Source organism: Mesocricetus auratus, unplaced genomic scaffold, assembly GCF_017639785.1.
Source record: "Mesocricetus auratus isolate SY011 unplaced genomic scaffold, BCM_Maur_2.0 Super-Scaffold_100013, whole genome shotgun sequence".
NCBI lineage: Eukaryota > Metazoa > Chordata > Mammalia > Rodentia > Cricetidae > Mesocricetus > Mesocricetus auratus.
Window position 1 is genome coordinate 18,654,979 of NW_024429196.1, and position 26,078 is coordinate 18,681,056.

General features: G+C 40.2%; 1 protein-coding gene across 15 annotated transcripts in view; it reads right to left on the reverse strand.

Moving 5' to 3' along the window:
• The window catches only part of Cacnb2 (calcium voltage-gated channel auxiliary subunit beta 2), a 327,915-nt gene that overhangs the window by 76,846 nt on the left and 224,991 nt on the right, over nt 1-26,078 (reverse strand). For 13 of the 15 annotated variants that reach the window (XM_021233649.2, XM_021233647.2, XM_005081270.4 and 10 more), the window contains one exon: nt 11,498-11,617. In XM_021233649.2, coding sequence (XP_021089308.1) covers nt 11,498-11,617 — 120 coding nt within the window. Of the gene's footprint in view, nt 1-11,497; nt 11,618-12,430; nt 12,996-26,078 lie in introns of those variants that run through there. The other 2 variants (XM_040755452.1, XM_040755451.1) reach the window with 2 other exon arrangements.

The following is a 26,078-nucleotide window of genomic DNA, read 5'->3' on the forward strand; positions in this document are numbered from 1 at the left end:
TAAGGGCGACAGCAGTTCTTCTTGGGAAGAAAGGTAATTAAAAACCCAGGGAATAGAACTTGAATACTAAGGACCAGATTGCCTACATTTTTATCTAGCTTCTGTCCCACCCACTTCCTACTGTCTAGGGAGGACATGATGACCATGGTTCGGACCTCACATATAAAATAATTGACATTGAAAAATAATGTATGTAAATTTTGCAAATAAATATCAGTACAAAGAACATTTGGTAGGAAACTGTGGGAATATAAATAATTTTGATACCTAATGGTGTGATTCATCATCTTCTAAAACAGGGTCTAGATTTTCTTAAAGCCATTAAATATTCCTTTTAAAATAATCATGACAGTAGTTTCCTAATCTTCCTTTAGACATTTCTTTCTCTTAGTAGTCAGTGGTGAAACAGATTTTCATTTTTGTCTGCAATGATTTTAGACTTTCTCTAATCTTATTTTCTTTAGAAACCGATAACAATGAAACCCTTTTCCAATCATTTCATATGATTCTTATTCTTTCGTTCTTTATAGAAGGTAATCCCAGGTAGTTGGTCGCTTTTCCCTTTCTCTACAGAAGTCCCACCACTGTGGCTTCATATACTTGACTCTATCTCCATCTAACCAAGAATAGACTGTGCATATGCTCCGATCTCTTTCCTTAACAACTCACTACATGAGAGATTTTAGCACAAGACGTTTGTTTAAAATGTGAAGATGGAGGCTGGCAGGATGCTTCAGAGGGGGAGAGCACCTGCTTCCAAGCCTGATGACGTGACTTTGACTTCCGGGACTCACATGATGGAAGGAGAGAACTCTCACAAGTTGTCTTCTGACCTTTGCACACGCACACAGCACATGCTTTTACACATGTGCACTTGCCATATGTAGGCAGACACACATGCACACACACATACAGTCAACTTTTACAGAGTAAAATTGCAATTACTGCATGCCAGTCTCATATATATTTAGTAAAACTGTTTTCTGCTTGTAAACTCCATTGTACTACTTACACTCAGTAGAAAAAAAAGCATGTTTTTACTTTGAAAATTATTTTGATGGCTGCCCTGTTTTATTTTCACCTTTGTTGATAAACAACAAAGTATTTACTAAGAAGGGAGTGTGGTCACTGGTTAGATGAAAGAACTTAGGAGTTCTTACAATAATTTTGCCAGTAAGAAGCTCAGCGACCTTGGGCAAGATTGTTTAATTTCACAGTTTCTTTATGGGATTGCTCTAGATTGCTTTCCTCCTGTGGAGTAGTTACACAGACCAAGGAAGGTTAGTTACTCAGTGAGAAGTTAAACACAGAGATTCTGTATTAGCACAGCTGTAATTGTTACCTATTGGTGGCTCAGCTGCTAAAGTGCTTGCTGTACAAGCATTAAGACCCTAGGTCAGGTTCCCTGAATTATGTAAAAAGCTGGCTGTATCTGTAACTCCAGCCCTGGGGAGGCAGAAGTGAGAGGGTTCGAGAAGCACCCTTGCCAATCAATCTTGCTTTATTAGTTAGGAGCAGTGACAGTTTCAAAAAATCCCAAACAAATAAACAAAAGCCAAATGTGGACCGTGTTCTGAGGAAGGATATCAAGGTTGACCTCTGCCCTCTTTGTCCATGGGGTGTTTATGTACCTGCACATACAAACACCAACCCCCCTCCCCACAGATTCAGGGAGTAAAAATAATACCTAACCCTTACTGTCCTCTGAACCTTCCCCAGCACTATAGTACTGAGGTCTACCTGCTTGACACTCCTAGAGCATTTGGCTTGTGACAAGGCCGTCAGCCTCACATTTGTCACATCACTAAGTAGAAGTTGATTATGACCCTCTTGAGGGAAGAAGCCACATCTAACCCTGACTTCCCTCAGGTCTCCTCAACACAATACTACTCATCCAGTGTTGGTTAGTAAATCTACTCTATCACGGGTCTGATACTCTTTATTCCACTGTGGCGGGGCAAAACTCAGAAGAACAGAGGAGACTCCACTCAGCATTGCATGGGGTCTTCATGTTGATCCCTGTTCATACCCAGAAGGAGAGAAGCAAGGAGATGATTGTGTATTTATAGCTCTGTTTACAACAATACAGCAAAGATGTTTGGCTACAGCTTTTTAAGAGATTGAGAGAAAAAGACTTGAGCCACAACGTTTATAATTCTCTTTCCCCAATCCATTTATGGCTTTGAGATGGCAAGAAGTCTCTATTATGCTAACAGTCCTTATTAGGAGTTGTAACCAAGAGTACAGGGTGGGTCTTTTTGCTTTACTTATATGTGTGTGTGTGTGTGTGTGTGTGTGTGTGTGTGCGTGCATGCATGCATGCGCATGTGTGTGTGCGTGTATGTGTGTGTATTTACATGCATATGATCAAATGTATATGGGCACACATATAGGGAGTGTGCATATGTGTATATGTATGTGTAAAGGCCTTACTTAGGCTGACTTGGGACTCTTTCTCACTTTCTATCTCATTCATTGAGGCAGGGTCTCTCAATTAAACCCTGTAACACGAGTTCTAATAGGTCTTAATAATAAAAACCCAGAGTCAGATATTGGGGGGTAAAAGCTGAAAGATCAGAGAGGCAGAGCAGCAAACCACTAGGGCTCTTACTTCTATGAAATTCTCAGACTGAAGAGACTGATTTTCTGTCTCCTCCCACCTATATTCCTCTCTCCATCCAGCCATCTCACTTCCTGTCTGTCTGTACAGACCTCCAGACCTCTATGGTTAGCTAGTGGCTATCTCCACCCTCTGATCTTCAGGCAAGCTTTATTTGTACAAACAAGATATTATCCCACTACCTAACTAGTTTATTTAGGGAATTCCCCTGTCTCCATCTTCATATTGCTGGAATTACAGGCAGGTTGCCATGCCCACCTGGCATTAACTAGAGTTCTTGGGACCCAAACTGTGACCACTCACGTACAGCAAGTACTTTACCTACTGAACCATCTCACCAGCCATTTTAATATATGAAAACTACAGTCAGTCCCCCTGAACTTCTGTTAATAAAAGTCACCCATGCACTGTAAGAGACTTACTATATTGGACTTTATCTAATTAGATAAAGCATTGGGTTCTTTTTAAAACATGGAACTCTTACCAGTATGAAACTTAACACACACTCATGGCAAAATGCCAAGTAAGTATAATCCTAAAGTAGAGCAAGCAGTATTTGAGCTTATTTCCAAATTAAGTCCTCAGAAAAGAGCACAGATATTAAATTGCCCTTGATTTCTGGGTGAGCAATCAACTCTGTGTGGTAAAGTACAGAGTACATCTTTAGAGGAACTCATAGTTCAAGAGAGGAAGAATTCTCTGGGCATAGGAAGGGGTAGGGATGCAAACTGAGCTGTCACAATGACACACCATTAGATCACATGTGAGTGCCCATGCCAACCATAGCCCACTCAAGTCTGCCACTATTAGATGTCACAATTCTGCTTCACAGCACTCACCACCAAATCAGAAACTAGTCATGCTAACAGGATAGTGACTTTATAAAGTAGTGTATGGCAGCAGTATTTACTCAAAGGGGGCAAGAGAGATTTTTATAACTTCTGATGCATGCTCCCCATTGGACACCAGGCTGAGTGATGAGAAGCACCACAAACACCAGTTCCTATGCCCATCTCAAGAGGTCCAAGTCAAAAGGAGATTCAGGAGCCTTGTGTTTAACTTGCACAAGATCATTCAGACAGCACTGTAGTTCTGAGAAGCAAGACTCACTGTCATTTTACAAATGGGAAAATGACCTTCCTGTGTTTAAGTTACTATTTCTTTTTTTGTAGTTTAATGTATTTTAATAGCAAACTTACAGGAACATCACAGAAGATGAACAACACTAAAAACATGTACTCACATGTAGGACAACTCAGTTAGAAAAATATAGTAAGTGGATGGAATCTACTGAATGATAAATATGCTGCAAACACCATTTAGTTGCCATCAATAAGAAAATTTTACTTATTTTTAAAAAATCCAAATGCTGGCATTGTCCAGAACATTTTAACAGGTTTATTTATAATTGTTATAAAGTTGAACTGTTGAAATGTGTTCACTGAAACATTTTGCTTGCATTAATGCTTTACATCTTGCATTTATGTTAAAAATTCACTCAATTGGAAAAACTGCCAATACCTGATTTCTGTCCCCTATTTTCTGCATATTTAAGTTACTAGTTCAATGCTGTGAAGAGGTACCATGACCAAGACAGCCTGTAAAAGGAAGCATTTATGTGAGGGGCACTCACAGTTTCAGAGGGTGAGTCGAGGTCATCATGGCAGGAAGCATGGTAGTGGGAAGGATGTAAGGTCTGTATCAGGAGCTGAGAGCTTCTATCAGATCTTCAAACAAGTGACACAAAGAGGGAGAAACGAGGCCAGCCTGGGATGGGGTTTTAAAAACTCAAAGTCCCACCCATACTGACACACCTGATCTTTCTTTTCTTTTTTTTTTAGAGATTACTGGTAATATAATGTTTTTAAACAAGTAGGAGGTTAGATCAAACAAAATATACAAATAATAAAAAATCTAATATGTTCTATTACATTTCAACTTCTCCAATATCTGTGAATAATAGAGTTAGGTCAAATTCTTAAACAGTCCACCAACTAGGAATGAAACATTCAAATTTATGAGCCCATGTGGGCCATTATCGTTCAAACCACCACACCATCTAATATATCAACAGGTCAAGCTGCTGGTTCATGGAATTCAAAGTCATGTCTCTCTGAGTTGAGCTGCAACAGAGATTCAAGTTACCTAAAATTTTTTCTATCTATTCCTTTACAGGAAAAAATAGTTGTTAAATCTTTGTTCCCTGTACTAAGGCCTTGGGAAGATGGAGACAACAATGATATAATAAGAAAATGTGGAGATGAATGAGTTTGAAGGAAAAACTGGGTAGCTGCATTCAGATGGGTGACAGAAGTGAAAGATACCAAGGAGAAGATCTGAGATACGCACGTGTGGTTAGAGAAGTCAGAAGCAAAGGTTCAGATTCAGTGATGGAAGGAAGCCTTGAGAAAGATACGGCAGCCACTGCTGAAAACTCATGTTGGTGAACAAACTACATTCAAAGGAGAGGTACACAGAAAATTCAGTCTAAACCCGAGTAGGGAGAGAGTTCCCTCGATGAATGCCAGGTAGAACCCACAGAACACACATGCGGGGCATCCCTTTGCTTCTGCAGATGGTCTTGAGGCTCCATGGAGCCCCCTGGCATCTCTGCAGCAGAAACCCGAACACTCAAAGACAAACCATCTCAAAAAAGCCAAGACCTGAGCTGAGTATTTGGTAGGACAGACTTCAGTTATGGAAAATAAAAGTTGATATAGAATATGTTATAGAGTGCTCAGTGAATGGCTCGGTGGTTTAGAGTGCTTCCTGTGGAAGCAAGAGGACCTGAGTTCAAATCCTTAGCACCCTGGGCAAAGTTACAGGTGATTGTAACCTCAGCTTTGGGGAAACAGAGATAGTTAGGTCCTGAGTTGTCACTAACCAACCAGGCTAGCTGAACAAGTAAATTCTGTTTCTGTAAGAGACAATGTCTCAAAACTAAAGTGGAGGGTGACAGATGAAGACCACCCTTCTGTGGCCTCCGCATGTGCAGTCCTTGATATACACAGAGACATAAATATGTTATATATTCTGTGAGATCATGACTGTCTAATAGTATTTTAGCTGAAAGGCTCATAGGCTTTTAAAAATATTTTTTGTGTGGTTGTTTGACTATGAAATGTCCCCCACAAGCTCATGTGTTGGAATACTTGGTCCTCAGCGGGTAGTGCTATTTGAGAAGGTCACGGAATCTTTTAGAGGGGGATCCTTGCTGGAGGAAGTACCTGCGGGGGGCAGGCTTTGAGGCCCTATAGCCTGGCCTAATGGGATGTTCTTTCTCTGTTTCCTGAGTGAGGATACAAAGTGGTCTGTCAGCTTCCTACACATGCTGCTCCATTGCCATGTCTTCCTGGCCACAATAGACTCTATTCCTTCCAGAACTAGAAGCCCAAAGCAAACCTGTCTGTCTGTCTATCTTTTATTTTACATCCTGACCTCTCCTCCCATTCCCTCCCTCCCCCTACACCCCCCTCACTGCAGCCTCAGTCCACTTCTCCCGTTTCTGCCCAGAAAGGGGCAGGCCTCCCATGGATATCAACAAATCATGACATATCAAGTGGTGATAAGACTAAGCACCTCCCCTTGTATTTAGGCTGGGCAAGGCAATCCAATATGAGGAATAGGTTCTCAAGAGCCAGACAAATGGAAACAAGAACTGTCACTAATCTCTCTTTTAAGGTCTTTTATCACAGCAGCAGGAAAGAAAATAATGCATTTTGTATTACTTATCACGATAGTAACTAGGAGTTAGTATTGCTGCCACCATTATTACTGCCAACAAACAGCAGGAATGAGTAGAAGAATGGCAGCACTGGGATATGTGACTGAACCTACCCAGCGTTCCACAGGTCCAGAGGCATCTGTGCACTTATTTCTCACAAAGAGAAAAGGAAATTTAAGCTAACAAGCCTTTGAACAGAAAACAAATCCACACTTATAGAAATGTGCAAATACTTAGCAAACATATTTAGCCAGCTTTCTAGCTCTTAGAAGTCAGATATTTAGATAAAAATTAAAGTTTCCATTGATGGGTTAGAAAACAAGCTTAAAAAATCAGAACAAAACAATAATTAGAAAATCAGTGCAGAAGAACTCTCTTCATCTGACACCCAGGAACAAGAAGGTGATAATCAAGAACAGACTGAGAAGATTTCTAGACCTGAAGTGACTGGGCCTTTTCAAGGCATGGATGAAAAGCCAAGCACAATACACAAAAAGATTCACACCAAGGCACCCGAGCCAAACTGTCAAAGCACCAGCAGAATCACCATTCTTAGAGCACAGGAGAGCTGAGCGTGCCCACAGCATACTCGGCAGTAGAATACCACTGTGCTCCCGACAGCTCTGGAAGCTTAACCACAAACCGATGCCTTCACCAACCCGAAGGGAAATGGCTTTCATTATTGAATATTATAGCCAGACAAACTAGTAATTAAATGTGAGGGTACAAAATTTCTAGCTGGCAAGAGCTTCACGAACTTAACCATTTGCTAGAAGGTGCTATGTCTTCTTGCTGCCCTTAGTTTTACCAGCCTTTATAAACTTTGCACCCCCAGGCCCTAGGTGGTGTATTGCTACACTCTCCACTTGTTTTCTTTTTCAGGCACAGAGCTTCATTTGTCTACCCTGGAAGGTCTTGTTTTAACCTTCTACCTCAGCTTGTTGTCCCAGCCATTTCGGTGCAATGTTTCCCTCTCCTTCTACCGCGCCAGATATTTCTGCTCTACAAAAGAAGCTTCAGTAAGCAAAAGACCCTTTGTTCTTTGTGGCTCTTGTTTTACAGTGGGGTTGCAAAGGATAAGAAAAAAAATAATGGGCTTGGAATTCTTATAAAGGAAATAAAATGTTCTAAATTTGGTTAGAGTCTTGATAGTACAATTCTAAATAAGTATCAGTTTTTACCTATCTTATTTTTGGAGACAGGGTCTCCCAAATATTGTATGAGCAGAGCTTGAACCCATAATCCTCTCAAGTGCTAGAGTTACAGGCATGAACTGACATTTCTGGCTATCATATGCATTTATTCACTTGTCTCTTAATTTGTTTATTAAATGCAGAATGCAATTTATTTTTTACAGTACTTTAGACTGGAAAGTGAGAAATCAGGGTGCTTGTCAGTTGAGGACTATGATGCTCAGTGTTGTCAGCTTGAAAAAAATCTAGAGTGACTGGGAGATGGGCTTCTGAGTGTGTCTGTGTGGTTTGTATGGATTGCAGTAATTATCATGGGTAACCCCACCCACTATGGTATCACCATTCCCTAAAATGAAGAAAAGAGAGCTGAACATTGCATAGTATCCATCACTCTCTGTTCCTGATGTGGCTAGATGCTTCATGCTGCTGAAGCTTCTTGACGGCCCCATCTTGATGGTGTGTGTACCATTGGATTCTGAGCCAGAATGAACCCTTTCTCCCTTAAGTTGTTTCTGTCAGGGTATTTTATCACAGCCACAAGAAAAGTAACTAAGACAATGGCCTTCTTTCTCTTATAATCCATAGGAAAGGAACAAAGAGAAGGCAAGAAAGAGAAGAGGCAAAACTCTTTGTTAAGAAACTCATCCCTGAAATAGGAATGTACTCATATCGAAGCAGCATAAACACATTTACAAGGGTGGAGTCTTGATCACCTAAACACTTTACATTAGGCCCTGCCTTCTAACATTTGAAAGTGGACTTTGGGAACAAATTTAAGCATTGCACAAAGAAAGTCCCAGTGCTAGCTACCAATAAACAGAACCAGAGGTCACAGCAGCACCTAACTAAAAAAAATCACCATTGTCACAGTTACACAAGTTTCATATCCCTTCTCTAACTCATCCAATAAACATTTATTTGTAGTTTAATGTATGCCAAGCTAACTTTAAATGGGGGATTAGGTCTCAATATGTTGAATTATAAAAAAAGAGATTACTTGTTAAATTCATATTACTTGTCTTTAAAGCAATCTCAAAGTGTATGAAACTTTTCAAGGCAGTGCATGCAAAGGATGCAGAACTGAACAAATCAAAACACATCTGGGACCCAAAAACATCAAAGTAAAAAAACAAGGTCACCCATGGATACTAATGCCTCAAAAACTGATCTGACTTCTGCCCACTTAATGCATTTCAGAGAGGGCATAACAAAGTGGTAGGGAGAATTCTGGGTTTTAGTGGCTGCATGGCTGCCTAGTTATGTAACCTTTTGGAGGACACTTAATTTCAGAAGACAGTGTTTCTAGTTTCACTATTTGCGTGGTGCCTTATTTCACAGAAGTATGATTAAGGCAATTAATGGATAATGTAGTTCATCTTTATATAGGACCAGGCACAAAAAGCAGTTGTAGTCCAGGCATCACACATATGTATTAATGTAGTCTGTTGGCAAGCAAAAACTCCAGTTTGTAATACCTTTCTATTTGAGGGATGATTATAAAATAAAGGTTAAAAAATGTTTGATTCTTTCAGGGCAGATATGGAAATGTTTAGATTATTTTAAGTCAGATCATTAATTCATGTCTTTTTATTTTTACTTATTTGTTTTTGTGACAGGCAGGGTTTCATGTATCTGGCCTCAAAATCACCTTGTAGCTGAGGATGACCTTGAACTTCTGATCCTCCTGCCTCTACTTTCTAGTTTATTTGGTGCTGGGGCTTGAACCCAGAGCCTTCTGTATGTTAGGCAAGCACTCTATTACCTGAGCCACACACCTAGACCTAATGTACACATTTTAAAATGCTAAGTCCTCATTTTAAAAAGGTCCCACAAGGGCATGATGGTAAATTAACAAAAGGAGAATATGCCAAACAGCCTAATAAAGAGGTAGATAAAGCTCTAACCCCACTTTTGCATTCCATCTTAAAGGAGACTAGAATTAAGATAAATCATCATGTTTTGAAACAAACGCTTAAATCATAGTCCTTCAATCTTTAATCAGAAAAAACTCAAATTTTCATCCCAGATTTAGTCATTGGAACACATCAAAGGTTTAAGGTATTGACCTACTTTGACAGACACATGGATATAAATGAACTATTTTGATTAAGCATAGGAAAGAGTTTTTCCATTATTTTGCTTTCGTTTTGTCTTCCTTGTTCTTTCATATTTCACATATTTTCATCTAAGGCAGTAGTTCTAGACCTGTGGTTGTGACCCTTTTGGGGGTGGAATGATACTTTCATAGAGGTCACATATCGCTTACCTGCATATCAGATATTTACATTATGAGTCCTAACAGTAGCAAAATTACAGTTATGAAGTAGCAATGAAAAAATTTTATGTTTGGGGGTCACCACAGCCCGAAGAACTGTATTAAAAAGTCTGCAACATTAGGAAGGTTGAGAACCACTGCTCTAGCATCTCCGGGAAGTGTGGCAAGGACTTAGAAATCACACTTTGATGCATGCTAGGGTAAAAGTCTTAGACCTTTCTGTAGCTATGGCAGTGAGTCCCTGACTTAACAGGGTACAGCCATGGACAGAAATATCTCAGTCAGATAATTGAAGATTTCCATGACCAGATCTATAATGCTTTGGATTGTAGAAAAATAGAGATGACCCTGGAAATGGCTTAAATTTGTGAGCATAAATTAGCTGCAAATAGAACAATCTTATTTTTTGAAATCAACATGGCTAATTTTTCTTTGCGTTTTCTTTCAGTTCAGGTGCAAAAGCCAGTGTACCCTTGTGGCAGATTAACTTTGTCAAGCATTCATTATTTGTAGTTACTTAACTTCAGCTCTATAGTGTTTTCCGATGACTAGTTTAGGTGGACCAGGTAAGTTGATGGCAACTGGGTCACGCTTTGATTTTCAGTTTCTTCTGCCAGGAAGCCCTCTCTGCTGCTGCTCTTAAGATGTATCTAGCAATTAAAGCTGGGACACCTGGACACAGTTTTCCTGCCAGCTGTTAATGCAGAAACACTGCTCTTTAGACGTCAAGGTAGCTTGGTAACCACTACAGCATCTGTGCTAGAGGCCATGGATATCACACAAGGTCTGTCCATGCATTCAAACCATGTCACCATTCCCATAGCAACACACATAGATTCTACTCCTCCTAGAGACGAGGCAGCTAGCAGAAACATGGTGATAATGCCCTGATTTCCCTAGCAAGATCAATGTCGCGCTTACTCTTTTTTATAGTAATTTTTAAAAAAGGCAACCAGTAACCATATTAGAATGTATTCACTGAGAAGTTACCAACCAAGTACACCTTCAACTTGAACAACAATCTCTAGTTTCACATTAGCTATAATTCAAATGACTGCAGGGGATAATAAAATTCCAATCACAACAATAATGACTTCTGTCACCGTTTCATAGCCTGAGTGAAATCTAGCCTGAGATCAATTCCTTAGAGACCTCAGAACTGATTTGCAGTATCTCCTCCATGAACACACTTCCTCATCATGGAATAAGGGAAACTTTCCAGAGCAAGGCTTAGCTTAATCAATGCATCCTTTGTTGCTGTATTTTTTCAAAAGCAGCATAAACAAACACATAAGGAGATAGCATTATAAAACACCTATGAAGTAAACTTTGGGAGAATGGTTGTTTTAGACTAGAGAAATAAACATTAGCATCAAGACTGTTTTGTAAATAGAGATGGGTCACTGGTGAGATCAAGCAAAACATTTTGGTATTACACGCAGTTTTTCCTCTTTGTGTACTTGGAGATCCTTTTATTTGTGTTTAAATTAACCTCCCACCACGGAAACAAGCTGCTTAGACTGTAAAACACTAGAGATTATTATTAATATCACATTTCCACTTCATTATGCCTGTGTTAAGCCAGCTGATACAATACTCAGTGGACCAGGTGTGAGCTTTCGGGGTACACACACAGGCTGGCCCTCAGGGGCATAGTGTCCCCCCAAAAGACGTGGTTTTTTTACCTTTGCTTTTTCCAACTGTGCCTGGGCCTGGCGCTCAGCTTCTCTACGCACTGCCTCCCGGTCCTCTTCCAAAGACACATCTGAGTCGGATGGGCGGCTGGTGTAGGAGTCTGCCGAACCCTGAAGGGGAGAACGTATATCTTTAAAACAGATCCAGTATGTGATGGGTCCACTGGAAGAGCCTCACTGGTGTGGTGGTTTGCTTCCGGGAATATGCTGGAGATTCCTGAAAAGAGGAGCAGATAATGCATTTCTCTGCATCCCACCTAGAAAACCAAACTCTGCAGATTCTTCATGAAGGTAGTTGTGTGCACCAAGACACCATGCCTTCCCCCTAGCTCATTTACCAGAAACTATTCCTTCTGGAAGTCTCTACCAGTTCCTTTATTATTAAACCAACTCCATGGTGCAGTGCAGAGCTGAAGGGCACTGATGTGTTTCAAGGATAACTCCACACGAACTGCCTGAAGGCTGAAGCAAGGATTTACACCCAGAGAGACCTACCAAACGCATCAAAGGGAACCTAATGGGTTACACACTTGAACCCTCCATAATCTCGCTGCTATGATACAACTCTCATTATCAGTTTAGGGATGCTTTCTCCATTGTACATCACCTGCCACCTTCCCAAACTAGATGGAAAGACACTCCAGCCTGCCTCCCTCCCACTTTCAGAAACATTTAAAAATACCTGCACGCAGATATTTAGCGGGAGCTGGCTGCAGTAAACACTTGCTTGAGGGATTTCTTCTGGTAATAAATCACAACGCAGGAAAGGGAGCTCAGAAAAATGACAGGAATCTCCCTAGCTCCCTCTCATGCAATCATGAGCGTATTAACTGAATCAAACCACCCTCTCGGCAGGCACTTGCATCAACAACAGAAAAGCAAAGAAAACAGTGTCTCCCCCGAACAAAAAGCCCTCTCGCTTACACAGATGTCCGAATTCTTCAGCCTTCCTCCCTTGGCTCTTTTCAGAAGCCTGATCCAGGTGGCCTTCATGAGCCGGATAGCGCCTTTATCGTCTGCAGCTGCAGCCCCGGGCACAGATCCTCAGAGCGCGCCGAGCCCTGGAGAATCCCAGCACCTTTCCTATCCATGCTCTGGGAAGCCCCTCTTCTCAGTCCCCTTCTCCCTCTGGGGCTCTCGTTCCCAGCCCCAGTAGTCTCCTGTCTGAGGAGAATCTTATTTTCCCATCTCAAGAGGGAAAGCACACACACACACACACACACACACACACACACACACACACACACACACACACACACAATCTAATGATTTCTATTGCTTTCAAAATAAAGACAGGTCCAAGTGCAGAGACTGACTGCAACTTGTTTAAACTTAATGCATTAGATTACTCTAAATATTCTCTTCCCTGCACTGGCTTGTTAAAGGAAATTAGTTTCAATAGGACATTTAGAAAAAAAAGTAAAGAGACAAACAGCCCCCCCAGCTATGCCCTGATATTTCCAACTGTAAAGTCCAAGCCTTATCTTTAGAGATCTGGAGGGGGTTGATGGGGAAGGGAGGACACCCTCCCTGCACTGGGCATGCTCCACATGAAGCCTCTTTGCAGATGCTGGCATCACACTGTTGGTTTATGTCAAACTGCCATTTTCCACCCGACGTGTAAACAGCTGGGAGGGTCTCTCAGCTCAGTGACAGGCATGTGGTGTGTTTGTCAGCTTTATGTTCCAGATGAAGCCATGTCTCAAAGACAAAACTTACTGTCTTTTCATGGAATAATCATTTCCCATTCCCTGCCAGAGACAGGGTATGCCATGCCATAAACAATAATTCATACAATCTTAATAAAAGTCACACACAATATTAAACAGCCAAAATCGAATAGTGCCCATCCATCCTATCTGAAACTAATCTTTATAAACAAGATGCAGCACAGAGATGTGGCCATTTATTTAGGACACAAAGTAATCACAGCTTTGTAAAGCAGTGGATTTAATGGAGCTCAAAATGACTCTGGCCTGCTTTTCCCAGTGAGAAACCCATCACCCAAACAAGTGTGTGAATTGTTAAGGTGATGCATGGAAAAACTTTGCAAAGCTTCCCTGACTTTGGGACTTACGAAGGAAAAAGGAGTTATCAACATCCTGGGTGAATGGGGTTACATTTTTAGTGTTTCCCTAATAAGCAATGCATACTGCCAAGTTTCATAGCATTTGAAAACAAACTGCATCTATTGGAGTACATCAGGAGATTGCTTTGAGAAGTCCCATCTAAGTAAGAGTGATGTATTATTAACAAAATCTTAGCTGGACAAAGTGACACATCACTAATGTCATCATCTATCAGGAGACAGAGGAGGTTCATGAGTTTCACCAGACTGGGTTACATGAGATGCTGACTCAAAATAAATAAACAAATAAGATTAATTAAAAATAATAAGGACCTCTTTACCTCCCTCCCTTATTTTGGACACTCATCTAACACTAATTTACAGGAGCAAAAGGCTAGGAAATGCATATAGCAGGGACTAAATAATAACAGTTAGAAACTGATGGCATTTGAATTCAATATTGTGACACAAATTAATGGCTTATTTATATTGTTATGAAGTTAATGTAAAATGTCAGGGGCTTAAAAATTCCTTGCAATTTTTCTGTTCAAGCAAAATATAAAAGGCACAAATTTCTAGTCTTCCAAAGCTTCTCACAGCTGTAGCATCCAACTGGGAAATAATCAAGAAGCACAATTAGACTCTACAGGGATCCCTTGGTCTCCATTGTCAAAAGTTTGGGCATCTAAAATCAAATAGTAAGGGTTCAGTTCACGTCCCAGTGCTGATAGAAAGTCTCTGTCATTGGTGCAATAGTCGTGTCTATCCAGATTGCAGTCTTATGAAACTCTACTCTATCTTCCAACCCTGACATCCTTTCTGCTTGTTCTTCTCCAATGTTCCTTGAGCCTTAGAAATGGTCACATAGAAATGGTAATGAGACCTCCTTTCAGACCCAGGACTCCAAAGTCACATATCCTCTATACTTTGTTCTATTTTGGGTCTGCATTAACCACAATTGACTGCAAAAGAACTCTGCAGCTATGGGTACCTGTACAAGAGCGGCACAAGACTAGACCCATCACCATTTCATCATGCATGCTGGAGGGCTTCAGGAGCTTCCACACCCCACTGAGGGATTACGAGAAGGTAATGTTCACTGGCGGACAAGGGTGTCATTTTCTTCAGTGGTTAGCCTGTGATATGTTGCCCATGTTCTAGTAAATAATGCCTCCGGACTTATCATGCTCAAGAGAGTGTCTATAATTAAACTCACACACACACACACACACACACACATGCACATATATGCACACAGGCATGGGTGTGTGAAAGCAGGAGGGAGCTGTTCTAGGAAGAAATGCATCAGTGGTAGATGGGGAATTAGTGAGGGTAAAAGGGTATGCATGGGGGTGACAAAAGTTGATCATATACACACATGATCAATGATAAAGCTAATATATTTATCACTGTAAAAAGAGCTCATTATTAATTTTTTAATATAAGGGGTAGTCAGATGGATCAGTGGTTAATAGCACTAACTTTTCTTCCAGAGAAACCTAGTCTAATTCCTAGTCCCCACATGACTGTTCATGACCATCTGTTACTCCAGTCCCAGGGGATCTACTGCCCTATTTTGGCATCCTTGGGCACAGGCATGCATATGCTACACAGAAATACATGCAAACAAAACACCTGTAAATGTTAAATAAATAATTCATAAACATAAAAGATAAAGTTTCTGTCATTAAGATCCTCATGTCATCAGGAAGAATTTACAGGACAAGAAATCTTGATTACTTCATTCTCTTTTAAATGAAGTTTGGTGCTAGTAACCAGCTTTAACTTACAGAGAATAATCATTTTGATGGTGTTTCCAGGTTTAAAAGTTCAGCAGTCTTTAAACATCACTTCACCAATGTTTGTCAATGATCTTTTGAATATTTGCAGCAATTTATTAACCTCTGACTACCTTCTAAAAGGAGACCAGGCCAGGCGGTGGTGGCACACGCCCTTAATCCCAGCACTCGGGAGGCAGAGGCAGGCAGATCTCTGTGAGTTCGAGGCCAGGCTGGACCGATAGCCTCCAAAACAATACAGAGAAACTCTGTCTCGTAAAAAACCAAAAAACAAACAAACAAACAAACAAAAAACAACAAAAAAAAACAAAATAAAAGGAGACCATGCGCTCCTCTTCATAGGAGTTCCCTCTATGTGTAAGAATATATACTCACAAAATAGTTGTTATAGGAAACATAAGTATGTATTGTGGAAAGAGAAACGAGGCCATGTTCTTAAATCCTCCGATCTCTAAACAGTCACTGTTAAATAGTACAACGTTAAGTGTCCAGAGCTGCTGCAGTTTTGAAAGTCACACTTCTAACAGAAGCATTGCACCTAATCTCCTTCCTTCTGGGAGTAGGGAATTATTCAGAGAAAGGTGATCTATCCAATTAAGCTTTTGCCTTTGGTACCATATGGGCTTTCTGGATCATCATGCCTGAAGTAGTCTTGAGTTGAAAACATCTGGCATTCATTTCCATAACTATTGGACAGGTTCATTATGAAATGTATCCTTGATGAGCTGATTGCTTGTAGCATTCGTCCTTGCAGATACACCATACTTTCAGCTATGCATATTCCTCTTCTACCTCCTCACATTCGCATTGCGGATTGTACAGCTACAGGGTGCAAACTGAGCCTAATGTCTACCAATAGGTCATCCCAGAAGCATCTTCATATATCTTCAGAAGTCTCACTGTACATATGTATTTCCTGCTTATGGAAAAACTGAGTTAACTCAGATTGACTTATGGTTTTATCTACTCTTCAATTTCTCTTTCTGCTTATGCACACAACAAAACACCATCATTTTCTTTGTGTTTTTCTTATGTGTAAACCTTGTTTTCTTGAATCTGTACTCTGTTTCACAATTTTGAATATCACTTACATCAGTCTTTTTTGAGCATTCTTGTGTTTTCTTCTTTAATGTCAAAAGGGTAAGAGCTCTAAGCGTACTTGAGACTAGCATCCTGAATCCCAAGTGGTACCATCTACTTCTTCTGTAGGTATCTTCCTATGGAATCTAAAGAAAAGCTTTTGAGCAAAATCAACTTAACTTCCCAGTTTTCTGGAGTCACCTGGATTCTCCACCTGGGGACTAAAAACCTCCTCATATACAAGACTCCACCATCTCAATAGCAAATTCGACTCCAAATGTTTCCCGGCTTGGGCCAACCACGAGACACTTGTGCCATCTCATCGTCTTACTGGTCAGGAGGGAAATCTACAAGAACCAATGGGGGAAGGAGTCTATCTTATACCATCTGCTGCTAGGGGAGGGAATTCTTTAACTTCTCATATTGTCATTGTCACCACCTCTTTCTATAATTTAGAACTGTTTTATGGTTCAATAATTGATGTAGGCTTTGTTTTTTTTAGAAATGTTATTGGCAGCTCCCTGATTCATGGGTTTCTCCACAGATACAGCCCTACACTATTTATCAATAATGACAAATCTTGACTCTAAAACTTCAGGATGATAGTAATGTAGTAATGATAGTAAGATGAAACATATTTTCTAGCTACAGTATACTTTAATTGCAAATGTCACATAATTACTATTCAAATTCATATGATAAGCATCTTAAATATTACTTGGCTCAGTGTCAAGACAGTGACAGAAGTGGCAGAGAGGGATTCTTGCAAGGCCAACCCTATGTGATCCTTTTATGATTATATAAAAAGCCAAGATGTTAGTTTCAATTTTATTAAGAGAATGTAAAAATGTATAATCATTATGGTACTATAGTACACACCGATAAAGAGCTCAAATTTTAAAGGTAAAGATCCCACAAAATTCCAAACCATGTGCATTTACTGAACACACATTACTTGGAAACTGTTGTCATACCAACCAAATGTGAGATGTAGCTGTGGAAGAGTCAAGTGCCCTGCTATCATTAAACTTGACAGAATTGTGTAGGAAGTTTTCTCCCTTTCTTTTTTTTTTTTTTTTCTTTAAGGTTAGTAGAAAAATACCTGCCATGGGAGAACATTAAACAGGTTAAGATGAGGGACTGGAAAGATGACTCTGCTGTTAAAAGCACTGGCTGCTTTTCCAGAGGACCTGAGTTCAATTCCCAGCAACCACAGGGTGGCTCACAATCATCTGTAGTGGAATCTGATGCCCTCTTCTGGCATGAAGTCATATATGCAGATAGAGCACTCCTATACATAAAACAAATACATCTTTTTTAAAAAAGGCTAAGATGATAGAATTACGATGGGAGGTATCATGTATAGGTAGGATGATGATAATCTTAGATGATGACACTAAGCCAAAATCTAAGTGATAAAAGAAACTAATTCAAACTGGGACGTGTTGAGAGAAAAGACAGAAGGACCAGCATATGCTAAGAATCTGAGGACAAGTCACACTTGGAGTCTTCACTGCCATCTCAGCTTGCTTTCTGTTGTGATAAAACCTGAACAGAAACAACTTGGGAAAGGAGAGGGTTTGTCTAGGCTCCCATGTCTGGGTCACAGCCCATCACTGAAGGAAGTCGGCAGGGAACATGAGCAGACACTGAAATACAAACCACAGAGGAAGTTTGCTTACTGGCTTGCTCCCAGTTTCACATTCAGGTACCTCACCATTTAATTAGCCCAGTCCCACCTATGTAGGGAAGGGACTGTCCACAGTCACCTATGTAGAGAAGAGACTTGTCCACAGTCACCTACATAGGGAAGAGACTGTCCACAGTCACCTATGTAGAGAAGAGACTTGTCCACAGTCACCTACGTAGGGAAGAGACTGTCTCCAGTCACCTATGTAGGGAAGGGACTATCTCCAGTCACCTATGTAGAGAAGAGACTTGTCCACAGTCACCTACGTAGGGAAGAGACTGTCCACAGTCACCTACGTAGAGAAGAGACTTGTCCACAGTCACCTATGTAGAGAAGAGACTTGTCCACAGTCACCTACGTAGGGAAGAGACTGTCTCCAGTCCCACCTCTGTAGGGAAGGGACTGTCCACAGTTACCTATGTAGAGAAGAGACTTGTCCACAGTCACCTACGTAGGGAAGGGACTGTCTCCAGTCACCTATGTAGAGAAGAGACTTGTCCACAGTTACCTATGTAGAGAAGAGACTTGTCCACAGTCACCTACGTAGGGAAGGGACTGTCCACAGTCACCTATGTAGAGAAGAGACTTGTCCACAGTCACCTATGTAGGGAAGAGACTGTCTCCAGTCACCTATGTAGGGAAGGGACTATCTCCAGTCACCTTATGTAGGAAAAGTATCATTTGGGAATCAAGAAAATACCTCACAGACATTCACAAGTCAATCTGATGAAGGTAATTCCTCACTCAAGGTCTTCTCTTTCAAAGTGTGCCAAGTTCACAACCAAGTGCAAAGAAGTCTGTGTAGCTGATGTGCTATATTTTCAGGCAGACTCATTTATATTCTCTTCCTCTGGCTCATGTAGATTCATACTAAAAAATATAAGGGATATGCTGAGACTCCAGCACACATGTTCTCATCATGCTCAACTTACACTCTTATTTTTAATTAGAGAGTGCCACTTATGCTGATATCAGTATGATTTACATATTAGAAACACTATTCCTTCCATGACTTCAATAGGGCTCTTAGGTTTCTTCCTTTTAAATCCTTCATCGCCTCTTAAAAGCTAAGATGTGTGTTTTTTAGATTGTCCTTGGTTATGCTAATAGGACAGTATAGCCATGAAAGTTAGGCTTGATATATGATTGACAGAGAGATTGTTGATTTATGAATGTTTACAATAGCACCAGGCATTGTACTAACAAGTCTCGCCCAATTTAATCTCTAATCATCTTTATTTTTACTGAGGAGAAACTTGAGGCATCATGAAGTTAAATGACCTAATCGAAGTTACAGAGCTCACAGTTGAGTTGGAAATGAACTTTTAGCAAAATGAGTCCAAGTCCCATGATGGACCAATTTACAAAAAGTAAGGCAGGATGAACCTCTGTATTCAACTGATGTTTCTACTATTCGAAAGCAGACTTCTCTGTTTGCCCTTCATATGTACTGCAGTTTCTAACAGCCATGAAGCACCACAGTGATTTCTAAGTTAGCAATTTCATCTTTGTTAAGTTTGGTACGTGTGTGTGTGTGTGTGTGTGTGTGTGTGTGTGTGTGTGTGTGTGTGAGAGAGAGAGAGAGAGAGAGAGAGAGAGTCCCACTTACCATCTTCATTGTTTTCCAAATTTCACCTTGTCAAGGGGCATGATGAACATACAAAACGAGGATCCAATAAAACAGATAATTTCACATTTTTTTAAGCAATGCTATTTTGCAGATTTGGCCATGACTCTGAAATTTTCCTCAAAATCATGACACATTATTTCATCACTTACCTATGATAAAAAGTAGATAGTAGAATGAGAAAACAATGGAAGTCAAGAAACCCAGTATTAAAATATTTCTCTCTTCTCTGGCAATGAATGTAAGTTTGGCAAGCTGGCCTTAAGAAGGCTCAGTGGCAACCAGCCTGAGCTGAATGGGCATGAATTCAAGATCACCAGAGTAACCTCTCTGTTCATCAGGAAACACTGCTCCTCTTAGCACTGAAGCTGAAGGTATTATACATTTTAATGGCAGGCTTTAGGCTCAGAGATATGAACTCTGGGGTGTCTGTGAAGGTATTTCATAGATGATTAATTTAGGGCAAAGATGGACCCTGACTATAGGCAGCAAATCTAATGGAATGGGGTTTTGATGGAATGGTGGAACAAAAATAAGAAGGTAAGCTAAGTGCCAGCACACCTTCTCTCTCTGCTGTCTGGTCCAACAAAGCACTGCAAACTCCCATTGCTCAAATGTGGGTGGAGTCCCAAGACACCATCCCTTCCTTCCTAGGATGGGTTGTATCTCCTCAAACCAGAGCCAAAATAAATCCTTCCCCTATAAACTGTTTAATCTCAGGTTCCTGTTCACAGCAATGAGAAGGTAACTAAGACACATGGACACTATTATTACTACTGTTCACACACATGTGATATAATTTCTCTTTTCCTTTGACTTTATTCACTCTGCCAGCTTCTGTTTATTTTATTCTTGTTTTCAGAAAAAAAATGACTCCAGAAAATGCTAAGCACATGGAATCCAGTTCTACTTCTCTCTTAATCCTGCTTATGTCCCACTCTACTAATACTCCTGATTTCTTACCCACTGGCTGCAACTTCTAAGTCTTGCTTTCTAGTATCTCTTCCTCATCCCATCTCTCCATGCTCACTCTTCCTAGGACCTGTCTCCTCATAGAAACACAATGTTCAGTCCCAACTTTTCAGGAATCTTCTGAAAAGGTTCTTTTACATAGAAACATCATTGCCTTCTTTTAATTTTTGCTCAAAAATTTTAATTCTGTTTTCTGCAAACATATCATTTATAAAACTGTAACCTGCCCCTACCTATCAATGATTCCAATCTCATTTCACTTATAGAAACAACGTTTCTACCTTCTTACATAATATTTCCTTACTATATTTACTACTCTTTAGCTCTACAAGGTTTTTGTTTTCATTCTGTTTCATTGCTCAAATGTCAGAAGTGTCATGAATAATGGGAGACATGCCCTACAAATATTTATAGTTTAGAGAGAGAGAGAATCACCTTCACATTTTAAATTTTCTTTAGAGGGTAACATTTCTAAACCAAACATTACTAAACAAGCCCATGTTTCTTTCTTAATAGCCAATCACCAACAGAAACCTGACTGCACGATAAATATTTATGAAGAGCAAAAAACTGAAACAATGTGCCAGGCATTGGTGGTGCACGCTTTTAATCCCAGGATTTGGGAGGCAGAGGTAGGTGGATCTCTGTGAGTTGTAGGCCAGCTTGTTCTACAAAGTGAGTTCCAGGACAGGCTCCAAAACAATACAGAGAAACTCTGTCTCGAAAAAAAAAAAAAACCAAACCAAACAAACAAACAAAAAACAAAAACCCCTGAAACAATGACTCCAGTTTACATTCATCCCTTGTGCTTTATCATAAGCCTCTGTGAACAGCAATTCCATTAACTTACTGCAAATGTTGACCATAGGTCAGTTCATGGAAAAACCATGCTATGTAACAAACAAGCAGGCCACTCTAAGTGAGAAGGAAGTTATTACACTTTTTTTTAAACCTCATCCTCCTTCCAAGCATTCAGAGGTTTTATAGACAATGTGACTAAAGTTTGTTAGTGTTCCAGTCTTCTTTTCATGTAATTTCACTTTCATTTTAGGAATGTAAGCTTCCAACCCCCAAACTGTCAATGACTCAGAGCACACCCAAAAGCAACTCATGTAACCCCCTCCTCCCAGGCTAACGTTCTCCTCTGTCAGATGAGCACACTGAACTGGGGTAGCTAGAAAGAATGTGATGGAAGATTTTCTTATAGGTGGCTCAAAACACACTGGAAAGAGTATGCTGCTGAATATTTACTGACTGCCATCCCAAGACACTGTCCCTTCCATTCCTACAGAGCTGAGCCTGAAAAATTCACAGAAGAAAGTGTGCCGATCCCTACAACATGTCACAAAGCAGTGTTTTAGAAGTTCAAGCCAGAGCTGAGAGTAGTGAAGCAATGGACACGCAGGAGGATAATGAGTTTAAGGCCAGCCTGACTTATAGCCTGGACCTTGTCTCCAACAACAACAACAGAAAGATCTAATAACCTAAGCAGAAAGGCATGAAAGCAGAGTGAATACCATTTAGAAAGAAGCAGAGCATCTTGTGAGAGCACCAAGGAGAGATAAGAGGGCATCATGGCCATGAATATGACTCAGTACATTATGCACATGCGTGAAAATGTCAGGGAACCATTAATATATATAATTAGCAAATACTAATTCAAAGAATAAAAACATCAAAGCTGCACAAGGAGGAAATAGCTCTTCAAATACTTTTGAATGTATAACATATACAACTACACATTTACATTTATGCTATGTATACATATCCATATTCTAATATTGTAGTGAACCCCAGAACTCAAGCACACTAAATATGTGTTCTACCACCGAGTCAAATCCCTAGGTCCTATGAATGCACTTCAACAAACAAATACAAAATTCTGGAATATCTTAACGAGCTCTCCATTAGTTAGCAACTGTTATATGAAGAGATGGTACATGCACATGTTAGGCTTTCTCTTTAGCTACAAATCAATCAAACATAGGAACCTTTACTCTTTTCTTCCAAGGTGAGCTTTCTCACTGATACTAATGCACAGTCACCATATGTGCCCTCCAAACTGCTGTGAAGGGAGATGGCTTCAGCCCTAAAGAGTTCACCTCATCTAACATTTTCTTGGCACATACTGGAGCCATATTACTTGGTGAGAAAACCAGTAGAAGATGAAGAGACATTTATAAATAGACAAATGATCTGAATATAGAATTCGTCGAAGAATTCAACAGCCCTAGGCACCTGGAGGAAATATGTCATCTTGCTAAATTCAACGAAATACCATTGTCCTTAGTAAGTGATACTCTTTGTAAAGTACCAATTCACAGCAAAGAGGACACAATAACACTGACATACATCACACACCTTGCCTACAGTTTGACTAGAACTACTTTTGTAGAATTCAATTTCCTTGTCTCTAGACATGCATCAATGGTTATACTTTTTGAGTCTCAGCTTAATAACACCCATAAGTTATGGTTTATCTACTTTAAATATAATTACAAAGACTCAAAAGGATTATATAGAGGTATATATTTATGAGGATATGAATAGAAAAGACTAAAACATCTGTATGGTGTCTATATGTAAGTACATTCACATTTTATACATGTAAAATCCTAAAATTGTAATAAATTAAAAAATAAGGTTTCATTTTTAAAGATTATAATGTTAACAATTCTATGAATGGAAACAAAAAGCTCTTCCTAGTGATATTAAGTCTAAATAAACACCTTGATCCTCCCCCCAGTTAGATCATGAAGTTAGGACCTAGCACATGTTAGGCAAATGTTCTACCACTGAGCTACATCCCAACCCTTTCAAGAAATATTTAACTTGATACTGGGTCTCTCTAAGTTTCCCAGGCTACACATGAACTCACTATGAATTCCAACCCACCCTTAAACTCAGTCTATAGCCTCACACCTTAGTCTTCCAAGTAGCTATGGTTACCAGCCTGTACCACCATGCCAATTTTGAACATAGCTTTGATGTGGCAAAGACAGTATGCACACATACACATACAGACACATACATACATACATAAATTTCTCTAAATGGTTGGTTTAGCCTTATTGCATGCAATGAAAAGGACCTAATGAGCAAGTCTCCTCAAAGATGTTTTGTTCACTTTGAGAACAGAGTAACAAAGTAAAGGTTGTTGGTGGGAGTGAAGTCAGGTAAGGAATTAGAATTAAAGCAAGGACTTACACAAAAAATGTTAATATTCTAAAATAAGATGTTTCCCATTAAAATATATAAACTAATCATTTAAGTTTCCATTGCAAGCACTAGGCTTTTTTTACACGAGCCATTAGGTGATTTGTTGGTTCAGGGCGAGGTATTTAAGCAGGCAGAATGACTCAGTAATTCCTTAGTACATTATTAGTACACTGCTCTAAAATTCTGACCTTCCAGAAAGACATGGCTTTGGTTTCCGAGAGATTTTAATATTAAAAAGAGGTCACTCGATCAGGGAATTGGTTAGAAAAACACCACTAGTGTGGCGTGTTCAGTAATAAAGTGCCGCAGAGCACCCTAGTGACCTACTGGAGTTAATTCATCCTCTAAGCAGCTTACCTACCTTTGGGAACTGATGTAAGGAAAGACAATCTGGGTCACATGAAGCTGGGTACACTAAATGGCTGCAAATTCAAGATTAGTCAACTAGAACTGTGCTGTGGCTATGTAATATTCATGTTGTAAAATACAGGGTTTGTGAAGCTACCACCAAACATGGAATGTGTAGCATTGGTAAAAATAAATAACTCGTGATCTATTTTTGTCTCACAGATGAGAAAACAACCAACTACTCAATAGATATTTAATACACAGAAATACCTCTAGTGGGGTTTTGTTTATTTTTGGTTTTTATTCAAAAAAGTTTTCTTGAGACAGGGTTTCTCTGTGTAGCTTTATAGATCAGGCTGCCCTCAAATTCATAGCTATCCACCTGCCTCTGCTGGGATTAAAGGCGTGCGCCACCACAGTCCTATTAAAAAATAACTTTAAGGAACATTCGAAACTAGGTGTCTTAATTTCTCTTTGCTGTGATCAACATTCTGACTAAAGTACCTCAGAGAGAAAAGGGTTTACTCTGGGTCACAGCTCAAGAGTGCCATGAAACTTGGGGATGGGATGGGGATGGGGAAGGGGTAGGGGTAGGCAGGGGGAGGGGCAATACAGTAGAAACTAAACAACTGGAGCAATAGGAACAGCAGAAAACAAAATGCTCCCCCTCAGTGTGGTGGTTAGTGTTGGCTGGCAACCCAACAGAACTGGAAGTCACCTGGGAGATGGGCGGCTGGTCATGCAGAGGAGGATTGATTACTTCGGTTATGTCAATCCAGGTGAACAGATTCACCCGATGTAGCTGGCGCCATTCCCAGGCTGGGATCCAGGCTGGGAGTGAGGAAAGAGAGCAGGGAGCTGCAATGCTCATCCCTGCACTGCTCAGCCCCACCCCACCCCACCCCTCCCACTGAAAGGTTTTTAGAGTTCTTTGGTGAGCTAAGAATCTGAATGGTAGACTCCCGTGGGATTCTGTGTTCATTTCGTTGCCTATTGCTGTGATGAAATACCGTGACAAGGGTAACATGAGGGAGAAAGCCCCCCCCCGTTTCTTTCCAATTCCAGGTTAGAGTATACCACTGCAGGGAACTCAGGCAGCAGGAATTTAGATCCCTTAGTTACATTGCAACCACAGTTAAGAGCAGGCAGCAATGACTGATGCATGCTAGAGTCACTTTGCTCTCTCGTTTGCATTTGGCCTAGGGCCATCCCATCAAATGGTGCCAGCCACACTCAGGGTGGGTCTTACTATCTTAATAAACCTGATCAATAAACTCTTTCAAACATATCCACAGGCCAACCCAATTTAAACAATTCCTCACTGAAACTCCTCCCACCCCAAGGTGATCGATCCTAGCTTGTATCAAGTTGACAAATAACCATCATGGATAGCATGTAAAATTTTGCTTAAAATAACGGCATGATTTAAGAAGACATTAAAATCTCATTCCACAATGTAAGTCCAATCCTTTTTTTGTGTGTGTTCTTTTCATGAAGAACTCAGTCTAACAGTGCTGTTGCGTAATATTCAGAGAGAGGCCTGAGACCAATGAATCCTGTCTGCCTGGTGCCAACAGGATTTTGGAGTTATAGGCAAAGCCCCTGATGAGCGAGTGCCATTAGGAAATTATATATTTCAGGACCTATTTCTGTCTTTCGTTTTCATTAACGCAACACTCGCTAATACAGTACTGCTCCTCCACACCCCAAGCTCTGCGATCAATTAAATTATATTAGAATGCACTGTCTATTATGTAGGAGAGGCAGAC